The 11,524-nt window shown below is 42.1% G+C and overlaps 1 protein-coding gene across 2 annotated transcripts in view; it reads left to right on the forward strand.

Annotated features, from left to right (window-relative positions):
* Positions 1-6: 6 nt before the first annotated feature.
* The window catches only part of FAM214A (family with sequence similarity 214 member A), a 47,409-nt gene continuing 35,891 nt past the window's right edge, over positions 7-11,524 (forward strand). For both annotated transcript variants that reach the window (XM_017742580.1, XM_017742582.1), the window contains exon 1: positions 7-74. In XM_017742580.1, coding sequence (XP_017598069.1) covers positions 59-74 — 16 coding nt within the window. In that variant the 5' untranslated portion in view covers positions 7-58. The remainder of the gene's footprint in view (positions 75-11,524) is intronic.

Raw genomic sequence — 11,524 nt, forward strand, 5'->3', positions numbered from 1 at the left:
GCGGGGACAGCGGCACAGCACCTCGGCCCTGCCAGACCTCGCTGAGGCAGCAGGGAAGATGAAGCCGGAACGAGGTAAACGGCTTATCAGTACATTTCTTTTTGTTTGTTTCGTCTCTAGGATTAGAAGTAGCCCGGTGTTTTGTTCCGATGTTATCGCTCTATTTCCTTATCCCCTCCCCTGCCATTTTGGGGCTGGGAAAGAATCCAGGTGCTCGGGCTCAGCTCGGGAAATGCCGGTGGCAGTGGGGTGCGGAAGGTGCCCCGCGAAGGGGGTGACAGCCCCGTGTCCTGCCTGCCCTTCGGCTTTCCATTGTCTTGGCTGGATGGAAGGGAGACAAACGCCGTAGCGAAGTGCTTCTGCTGTGGGAATGCTGCAGTCCGTGTGTCAGACACAGCCGGCTCGTTAGCACAGACCTGCAGTGCTGAGGCGAGAGTCGGTCAAAGGCAAATCGGGCATCGACAGACAAAGCCAGCAGCTGTACAGAAATGTCCAAATATAGCTGAAAAGCACCCTGAAAATAACCAAAACTTACATCTGTGGTGTTTTATAAACTGACAGTGCTTTTTTCCCCACTTATAATGGAGATATTTCATAACAAGCATGGTGAAATACACATTTTTCACGATTATTTGGTTACATCTTATCGGATTACTGACATCTGGTTTTACAGAAAAATCAAGACGGCAGTCTACGTATATGTTTATAACACTTGAGCTCTTCTGCCGTATAGCAACAGCTGCTGATGCCCCTAGAGTTGGAAATATGTCATGACTTCTATTTTGATCCACTGGAGCACTGATTATTGATTCGTGTTAGTTAAAGCAAGACTATTTTTTGAAGAAAATCTTATGCGTGCTCCTCGTAGTATTCTGAATGTTAATTAAAAACAATAATCCATGTTTCTTAAAGTTTTGATGATTCTATTGCTTACCTGGTTGCTTTCAGTTTATAAACATGTTCTATTTCTGTTATAATCACTGGTGTTTTGAGAAACACTTTTATATAGCTCAGATATTCATGTATTTAATGCTAACACTTACATGACATACACATCTTAATTAGGTTTGTTAATTGCATGTTTCCTAATAGCGACACTGCATAAATGACCACTCTTAGGTGGATTTCTTGTCTGTATATGCTGCAAGGATTATATGGTGTGATGATAGCACAGATAGTACAGAAGCAATCATAAGTTAATGGGGTTTAAGTACTATGGTTTTGAAATGGGCCTTTCTCGTTGCTTTCCTCCTTGTTTCTTAACTGCTTAAACCTTCACACCATCTACTGCAGCAAGGCTGGTTGTTTTTAGAATCTCTTTAGATTTTAATACCAGACCCTGAAGTTTGAAAACTATTTACTGTCAGGGTGAAATTATATTTCAAAACAGCCAGGTTAAACCCAAGTCAATATTTGCAGCCTTAAAATGTTCTGCTCTAGCAGTTCAACATCTACATGACCTTTGTCTATTTCTTTTTTTAATTTTTAGGCAGAAGGAATTAGAACATTGGAAATTATCAGCTGCTGTGTGATAAGTGATCAGATGCCTTTTTTTAACCAATCTGGGGTAAAGGGAACCAAATTTGTACAGAAAGCAAGTTATTAGGTTGCTCGGGTATTTTTTTTTTCTTTTTTTCCCCTAAGCTAGGAATTAATAAATTGAGATTCTTATCCATTGTAAAGTGTTTTCCACAAACTTAGTAAAATCCTTCAGAAGTTACGTCTTGAAATTCTTTTAAGATAATTAACAAAAGTCTTGAAATAAATCATGGATCTTGCCAAATGTGGGAGAGTATCTCCAGCCATTTTAGTGGATCCCTCTAGCTGAACTGTGTGCTGATATAATAGACCAGTACCATGCACAAAGGGGGCTGTGAAAGTGCTGCCTAAATGCCACATGCGGCCCACAGAGACTCTTAGGAGGCACGAATCATGCAAATGTTTTCATGTGCTGCTTTCTGCATAGCAGCTGTACCACAGGACACAAGCAGTCAAGTGTGCAGTCACCTGCTTCCAATCGTCGCAAATTAATAGCAAAGGGCACAGGAGGAGCAGACCACTCAGCTTGCCACAGGCTTCACTTCTCTACAGAGCCTCAAAATCCTGAGAGGACCGTAAGTTCACACCCCGAGTAAAGCATAAAGAAGCAGACTTTAAACAGGCTTGCAATGCGTTGGGGTTTTTTTGGTCATTCTTAGAAGTAATTATATCAGAATCAATTTGGAGCGGAGGGATGCAGTTCTTGTTGTTAGAATTGAGCTCAGCACTTCACTGAAGATTGTAATGCCCAGGCACATTGGGAGAGGTATGGTTTAGATGTTGTTGTACTGCCAGTAAGGTTCTTGTTATCCCCAGCAAAGATGGGTGGTGCAGGAGAAGAAGGAAGAGATCTAAATGTGCAACTACTTTTATCAGTGGAAAGTGTTATAGGATGTTTAAATTTAAGGAGGTGAGAGGGACAGGCAGAAATGAAGGAAGTAGGGTAATTTGGCCCTAAGGTACTTATCTCCCTCTGCAGGAAGGAAAGTTGGAAAATTGCAGATATGAACATGTAATTAATATGTGAGAGCAGTACGGAGGAGACAGAATATGGAACTCTGCATAGCAAACCTGCAGAGCAGTTTTGTGAGTGAGGGAGAGCAGGAAGAGAGCTTTGAAAGTGCAGGTAAAAATGTGAGCTTATTCCTTTGCCATGCAAAGGCACAGGGCATTCCCAGGATGTATCTCATGAGCATCACTCAGGATGCAGCCATCAGGTGGGGGTGAATGTGGAAGGATGGTGTTTGCCCTAAGCACATTCCCAGAGCTATCTGTACTGGGTCTAGGGAATGCAGTAACTCAAATACTGATGGCTGCTGCTCAGCTTTGCCTTCCCTGTGCTGCCATTCTGAAAGTGAAGTGTTGAAGCATCTTAAAATACAGTGGTCATGTTTCTTCATCTGAGGCTTCGCTGGTGCCAGGGAGAAGAATGATTTATCTCCCTTTCTTCCATACCATGTTTTTGGAGTGATGTTTGAGTTTGGGATTGGTTTTGGTTGGGTTGTTTGTTTTTTGGGTTTTTTTTGTCTTTCTGCAGTAACAACGTATCAGGTTACCTGGCTTTGATCCATGATACCATCACGATTTGGTTTCTGCAGTACAGCTGCCTAGTCAGCTGCTTCGTGCTGCATGTTTGGACTGCTGTTTCCTTTCTCAAGTACAGAGCTTTGCTCTTGCTTCTATTGAACTTCGTTCTAATGACTTCTGGTCACTTCGGCAGTTTATTGAGTTTGGAAGACAGAATAAGACTTCGTAACAGAGTGCTTGCAAAGTCTTCCAGCTCAGCTTTGTTCATGAACTGTATAAACACACTGTTTCACCATCAGCGTTAATGAAAACATTGCATAATGTCAGGGTGATAGCTTGCTGCCAAACTCAGAAGGCTTGTTATGTACTCTTAGAGTACGCTTGGTGCACAACTGGAAAAAATCTTGTGGTTTAGATGAATCTGCAGTATAGTCATATTTTACTGTGGAAATGTAACAAGACATCAAAAGTCTTACTATAGTCTAAATAGCTGAGAGTTATTGCTCCTTCCTCCTCCCTCCCCCTCATTGCATGAATGATCAGTTAAAGGAGGAAGACAGGCTTGTTTGTCTCTAAATGCATACTGGCTGGTTTTTATCACCTTATTCGAGTCTTTTCTTACTTTTTTATTGCCTTGCTTTGTTTATTCCTCTGTGTGTGCTCTCTGTGTAGAGACTATTTTGTTTTCACTTACAAATTAAGCAAAAAGCAGTCTTCTCCTACTTTCTGAAGCATTAATTCCCTCTTTGAGATTATCCTAATTTACAGAAATGACTTTCTGTCTACAAGAGAGGAACAAGCAGTCTGAAGATGGCTTTTTCTCTTCTCCTTCCTTCTTTGCAAGTCAAACTCGGATACATGCCTCTGGGTCTGTTTGTAGTAACTGGGTTATGGGACTTCTGCCACATTACTTGGTGTGTTGGTATGGAAAGAGCTAACTCTTGGTTCAGCAAAAGTCTGGTTACTGCCTCCTGTGGGAAACACAGCTGAGGCATTTTGGGATGTATCTGTGGGGAAAGCTGGAGGAGAGGTTAATGAACAGTTGGTGGAATTTAGATTCTTAGGAGGAAGGGTGAGGAGGCATGGGACTGGGGGGAAGTGAGCTGAACCAGTGTGTTCAGTTTTGGAGTTGGTTGTTAAGTTAGGAGATGTGGGTAAGGCCCTTGTTTTTATAAGCATAAAATATGCCCTGTATTACCTGGGGAAGATGTTGTGGAAAGCTTTTTAGCAAAGATGATGTGCTGCAGAGTATGCAGATTAGGAAGTGAAAATATATATTGTAAAAGAATGAGTGTTGTTTTGGTGTCCTATATTGCACTGTGATACAGACACTTTAATTTTATACTATCTTCTCAGTGAAATGTCACAAAGCACTTAAACTTTTCCATGGCGGAATGATGTAGCCGGTAAACAAAGTAATAAACTGGAAATGAGCTGCTTCCTGCTCAGTGGAGTTGTCACTCCAGAAGCGTCTGGGCAATGCTTGGGGCTGGGTTGCCACAGGTAAGTGCAGGTTGGTGCTGATGAGCTGGAGGTGACGCTGTGCCTGCCCCAGGAAGCCGTGCGGGCCAACAGGCTCTGCCGCGGGCACGTGCGGCGAGGTGCGTGTGCCTGGGGAGGCTGCTCCTCCTGCCTGGACTGCTTTCAAATAAAACCAGCTTATTCTCAAAAAAAACCCGACAGCTAAAACTGTTCAGGGTAAAAAACCCCACCAACCCAACCAAAGTGACAGGTACTGCACTCAGATTCCCTTTATAAAGCATGAAGCTGTCTAGCTCTAATCTTTGGGGAGAGCAGATTTGTGCTGATAACAGATAATATATAGATGCAGGGTATGAGTGAACAGGAACAGGAGTCTTTTCTTTTTAATGAAGGGTGGAGTCTAGATGCTTTCAATACAGCTCTGTCCTGGCATGTGAAAAATGGCAATATAAACTCTCTTTTTACTAAATTTCTACCTCAAAAATTTAACTTGGAAGAATTTTTGGCTTTTAGGTGCTTAACCTTTAAAAATGTTAGGCACCAAAAAAAAAAAAAAAAAGTGTATTAATTTGTAGAATGGAAAATCTCAGGTTTTAATTTGAAATGCCAGTTTACGTTACAGTTTTTTACCTGTTCTGCAGTTTGTACCTAGCTATTGACAGCAAGGCAAGTCTTCCTGTTGTAAAAGTATTTCTTGTGTTGGAAGCGTGCTTTTATCATTGTTCAGCAGTGAGAGTTCTTCATGGCACACCTGTTTCTCAGAGAAAACCATCCTGGTAACAACTTTGCCATTTTCTTGTTGTTTGCTTGGTGTTGTCCATACTAGCTGCCTTTAGCTGGTGCTAAAACAGATGCTGCTGGAGTGGCATTTAGGTGGATATTTTAGGGATTGTGGATATGCCAAGCCCATAGGCTTGGAATATATAAACTGACCCTTCTGACCATATTCTTCACTTGCTGAAGTGAGAAACTTTGGCATGCCAGATCAGATCCCTGGGGTGAAACACATTAGGTTGGACTTCGTTGTTAAGGGCAGTGTTGAAACTATTATTGGATCTGAGGTCTGCCAGCTTCTAAATGTTTTTAAAAATAAGCTAACATTTATAAATACAGAATCTCATGAGAGACAAGAGTTCGCTGCCAACTGAAATTTTGCTTATTAAAATTAGAAGTCTTCTGTGAAAACAGAGTAACTGATGAGAACAAACCAGCTATATGACATTTGTTAAAAGAACTTGCTCTGTCTGCTTCACTGTTTATAAAATGTTTCTTTGTTATTTTGGCAAACTTCTACTAATAGCAACTGTTTACTGGTGGAGAAATAGCCATAGCCTTTTATCTTCTCAGCAACGAGTTTAGGGTAACAGTCCAGCTATTCTTTTAGTCCATAAGTTCTTACAGTTTAACTGTAAATACAGCTGTAATTACTCTCTCCATTCTGATGTGATACTTGATAAACTATGTGTTTTAGATTTTTGAAAGTGTCTCACATCATTGTCTTTCAAGGAGGTGATAAATTATTCAGTCTTTGCAGGTCATTTAAATTTAACATTTAGACAGAAGCCAGTTTTTAAGTTAAAATTGTTTTAGAAGTGCAGGTACAGTTGCATGGTTATCTTTGTACTACCCAGTACTGAAACTCCATGTATACATAGGCAATTCAGGATAAATGCAAATATGGAAGAGTGCCTCTTGGACCTGGGTAGGCAGCTGGACTTTGGAAGGCTTCCCTTTCATTACCTATTCCTTTTTCTGCTGGTCTCATGCAGGGTGGCATGACTATAGCTACAAGCACGTGGCTGAAGCCATGTGAGTTACTCTTGCTCTTCAGTCAGAACTGTACTGAGATTGGAAGAGATATTTTTTTATAAAGGCTACGTGTAAATAGTATAATTGAGTTGTAAGTCATCAAAATTCTCCATCTTTGCTTAGCAATCCAGAGTTAACCTGACCAAGTCAAAACCATCTCACTTGCATTAATACATTTCCTTCCATGTCAAATGGGCCTGACTAGTTCTTTTGGCTAGTGATTTTTCATGTTAGCTTTGGGGCCAAAGCTGGTTCAAGTTGCTGTCTGGGATGGTATTACATTACATTGACTTAAAATGCAGAGATGTAATAGGGTGGCATGAGGATGTTCTTGGGGATAATTTGGAGAGGAAGCTGCAGGTGAGGCAGCTGAACACACAGGGAGGGAAGCACTCTGCAGACGTGAAACGCTAAGGACACTTTCATGTCTCTGCTGAGTGTAAGAGTCCTTCTAATGAATAAAGGCAAACAAAATAGTCTCACTGAACAACTTTGTTTCTCTAAGAGCAGTAAGGGGAGCTCTTCCCCCCCATACACATTTATTTTGGTTTGGCCACTTTTCTTTACTTGGGCAGGCATGCAATCTCTCTCTGTCCAGGTATGTAGTACCCAGTAACCATGGGGCAGTTAGGCTTCCCTCTTAGCAATGATCAATGCATTTCCCAAACCTGTTTGCTTTTACTGGGAAAAAACCAAGTTGAATTTTCTTCTGAGGCATAGAAACGGGAGAATATGTCTGAAATAAGGACTCTCTGGTTGCACATGAGCGGTGTCATCTGCTTTACATTACACAAGTTAGTGATCTTTTTTCCATCAAGATCCATGGGAACCAGGTTGGTAAGTAAGCCCATTTTGGATGGTGAAGTACTTTAGGGAGTCTGTGAGCAGGTGACTGCTTGTGCTAGTTTAACCTCTTAATGGTGCTTGCTGTGGATGCAGGGCTTCCTTTTGCCCCGTGATGGGCCTTCAGGATTTCTAGGACATATTTCACACTTCTCTGTGCTGCAACAAATTAAGCTTCTTTCTCAGGATGCTGTGCAAGTATCATCTTGTCGTTTGGTGTAATGGGAGAGGCAAGAGCAAAAAGAGAGAGAACTTCAGTAGAATTGACGATGGCAGGTATTATCCCATACCCTCAGTGCAGTCAGCACCATGATGGGAGGTGGTAGAGTCGTAGCTGGTTTCTTCTGAGGGACAAGGGAAGGAGAAGGAGAGGTGCAGGAAGAGCTGCTGCGGTCAGCGTGCTTTTTTTTCAGAGCAATGGGAAGCCCTTCTCCCCTGCCAGGTATTGTTCTCCTTGATTCCCTGCCAGGGCACCAGCCCAGCAACGCAAGTGAAACAAACCATGGCTCCAACTCACACTTCCAGGCAGGTCAGCAAATTTGGTGGAAGGCTTTGTTTGCATGGAGGGGCAGAGAGGGTGTGTAAGAGCAGTATCTGAGTAAATGTCTGTGATGGCTGCTTGACATAACTTCTGTGTTAGCAGAGAGTAAAATTTTGGTATGTTGGGCTGATGCTTCTTTTAATGTGCAGTTTTCTGTAAAGTCACAAGTACTTGTACATTTCCTTTGTGTGTTAGATCTGAATCTTTAAAACTGCCGAACCTTCAAGACTTCTGTTTACTACTTCTTTATTTTTAAAATTTTGATTAAGTAGGTGAATTTGAGAGTATGGGAGAAGGCAATAGTTGCATCAAGAAGGGAAGGACTTCAGTAAATATTGCAGTGATGTGGAATAAAAGAGGAGTATCCTATCAATAGGAACTGAACAGGGACAAAATAGTGAAGATCAGCATGGACTGGGAGCACACAGTTAGGTCAAAGGGATTGATACCAACACTCATGCTGCTCAAAGGTAAACCCTTTCTTGCCTGCCATAAATTTCTTTAAAATTCAACTTCAAGTATATTTTCTGTGCAAGTTTTCCCACTTCAGTTGCCTTTTAGTAAAAAGTATGACTTTGCTTTGTTTTAATTTGAGGGGGAAACAGCTTCTTCCTTTTGAAGCGCATGCTATTTGAATTGCCAGAGGAATTTAATTTACTGCGGGGAAACCATGAGAAACAAAGTATCTGGAGAGCCAGAAGTGGAGGATGGCCAGAGTGATGGTTGCTGCGATTGCTGTGCCAGCAGCAGTGCTCACAGCGCAACTGCCTGCGCCGTGCTAATGCACGCAGGGCGTGGAGGAGCGCTCCGAGGAGGCAGCTGTTCAACAGTGGAGCAGTAAAACCAAGCAGCTAGGTCATGGAGGTGAAACGGGGAATAGTTGGTAATACTGGAAATGTCTGAAGACAAAGATCAGTGTAAAGCTGCTAGGATGCACACCTGCCTCATCTTGCATCGAGCGGTTAGGTTCGCTAAGCTGAGGCCAGCCGGGACTGGCTGTTGTTGTAGTGCCTTTGGATGTTTCCTGCTAGAGTCTCGCTGAATCAACGACTTTCTATGAGAAAGTATTTTGGATCCACTGGAGAAAAAGCTGGTGGTGCTTGATGTGCATTGTATGTTCTTTCATCCCATCCTCGTGTTGAGAAGATCTAACGGCCTTTTGTTAATGTTTTGGGATGCTTTTTGTAAGCTGGCGGAATTCGTTCTTGTTTAAGTTTCTAGTAAGAAATTTTGAGCAGCTTTATGTTATGCACTGATTTTTATTTTATTTGTTTTTAATTTCTGTTTGGTTGATTTAAAAATCATAGTGGGACTGTTAGCATCTGATCCTTGTGGGACTGTTAGCATCTGATGCTTTCAGCTTCTCTAGGTGTGCTGTAGACTGTATGTAGTCTTTCTCACTCAATAAATTTGAGTTTGAACATCAGTAAAAGGAAAACTGTACAAAGAGTGTGAGTGGTATATCTAACCATCTCTTTAACATGCATTGCAAGCATCAAGAACTGACCTCAGCTTTGTTTTGAGGAATTGAGCATCTGTACTGGGAGAAGGGGAATAAGGCTGTATACATGAGAGTACTTGGTGGTTTTATGTTCTGCAAATTAATAACTCAATCAAAAATGTTTGTTTCAAGGCAGGGATGTGTTAGTAGAAGTGTATTTTTAGTTTGTCTCCACGACTAGGCTGTGTAAACATAAGGTGCTGTGGAGTCACTTAGGCTTTGCTCCTTAGGGGTCACATGCACACCTTGCTGTTCTTGTACAAGGCAGGGCTGGAATCTGAACTAGAGTGTTTTTCTGAACTGGCTCATTACTAGACATCCTGTGCTTTGGCATGGCCCTTCAAAGGTTGAAGTTGAGTGTTTTTTATAATGTGTGGATGATGCCAATTATGTCTATTGGCAAGTGCATCTGAATTGATGTGTAATTCACTTGATATTGAGATGAACCACACTTGGCTCTGATTTCCTGCTTTATGAAATGTGTAGGACTGCTTACCCCCAAAGCGTTGGGATAAAATCCATTGTTATGAAGACCTCATCTTTTTTATTTTTAGAAGTGTTATCCTATTTATGGCAGAAGGTGGGTAAAATAGAGTCTGGTTATCTTGATTATTGCTTGTCGTTTTGCACCAATAAATGAGTAGCATGCTTCAAAGGAGGTTTTGTTTTGGTAGAATTTCTAATATTTGGTAGAAATATTAGAATAGAAATATTCTAATATTTCTAATATTTGGCAGAAATTCTAAATTCAGCATTTTATTAGGCCGAATGCATTAATTTCTGGGGTGTTTGTCCACGAACAGGCACAGAGCTCAGCTCTGTGTACCTACAGCTGGTTTAGGACTGTAAGCTTAAAAGCTGTCCAGCTCAACATGCTGTCCTACTTTTACTGTGTTTGAAGAATACCTGTTGTGGAAAGGATCTTTGCGGTTGCACTGCAGTAGCCCAATGTGGGGAGACTGTTCAGGAGCAGGATGGTGGGTAGGAGTGCCCGTCATCTAGAGACGGCTGCTCATCACTAGAACATTGTTAGCTGCCCTGTACAAACAGCTGGTGGCTCCTGAATGCTGTCTCTTGTGGCCCCGGCGGGATTGACTCGGGTGTTGTTGCTCCTGCCTCTTGTTTGCTAAACTTTTAAACATACTGTGCTTACTAGTGTGATAAATATTCCTCTTATCCCTCCCATTCCTCCTGCAGATACTGAATAACTGCTTCATAGAAAATCATCTGAGTACTCTTCTCAAATGCCAGCTAGTTGCTTGATTAAGAAAACCTGAAATTGCTTTTTCAGACAACTGTGTAAACTATGGTGTTTTTGTAGAAGTAAATGTTCCGTGAAGGAAAAATACTTGGAAAGCAAATAGATGAAATAAAGAGGAACCTTGAATGTCAGTGACTAATGAAATGGTATGTTTTGCATCTAACTTTACGTAAGGCAATATCTGTATCTGACATCTTTAAACGGGCCAGCTACTGAAAGGTATCTGACCTCCCTCGGATAAAATGTCTACTTAAAAATCTTGTATAGACTGTGTTTTCTTGCAACTACAGCTAAATGATACTGGTATATGAAATGTGAGTGGGGAAAAAGTCATTCTGTGAGGTGGCCTGTGTTCCATGCTCTTGAATGGATTAGTGAGTGGTACTGGATTTTGAATGTGGTTGTATAGTCTAGTTTGATCCGGACTATTCATAGTTTCATGGCATCTAATTACAGAACAAGGGTTTTAGTCTTGTTTTGTGATGCAGTTAAGCTGAGGGTAAGATAGGGTTTTTTGCACTGATTATGTTAATACGGTGGCTGTCATCTGACTTTAATACTCGTAAATACGTCAGAACTGGATGAAATTGTTTAATGTAGCCAGTACATTGTTTAGACTACACCTAGAGTAGTACATGCTGTTTTGAGACCGCTCTCTTGAAACAACCTCATAAATTAGTCCTCAGGAGTGCCCATTAAAAATACTGAAGTAAGAACTACGGTAGTGCAAGGAGAGCTGGTGCTGGGCTCCTCCTCCCGCCGTGTGCTCCAGGAGGCTCAGAGGGTTGAGGCAGCCGAGCCACTCCCGAGTGGGCTGAGCAGTGGAAAAAGTGCAGTGGGAAGTTAGCTGGTGCTGGCTGGCAGGAGGACGGGCTGGCGGCTTTTTCCACTCCAGATGTAATTCTTCATCGCCTCATACTCTGCAGCTCGGGCTGACTCTTGAGAGCGGTGCTGTGCGGGAACATTCACAGACTCCCGGCAGCTGCTCTCCCCCGGAGCGTTCCGCTGGCGGGGCAGGGGA

The sequence above is a fragment of the Corvus brachyrhynchos genome, unplaced genomic scaffold (genome assembly GCF_000691975.1).
Source record: "Corvus brachyrhynchos isolate BGI_N302 unplaced genomic scaffold, ASM69197v1 scaffold97, whole genome shotgun sequence".
NCBI lineage: Eukaryota > Metazoa > Chordata > Aves > Passeriformes > Corvidae > Corvus > Corvus brachyrhynchos.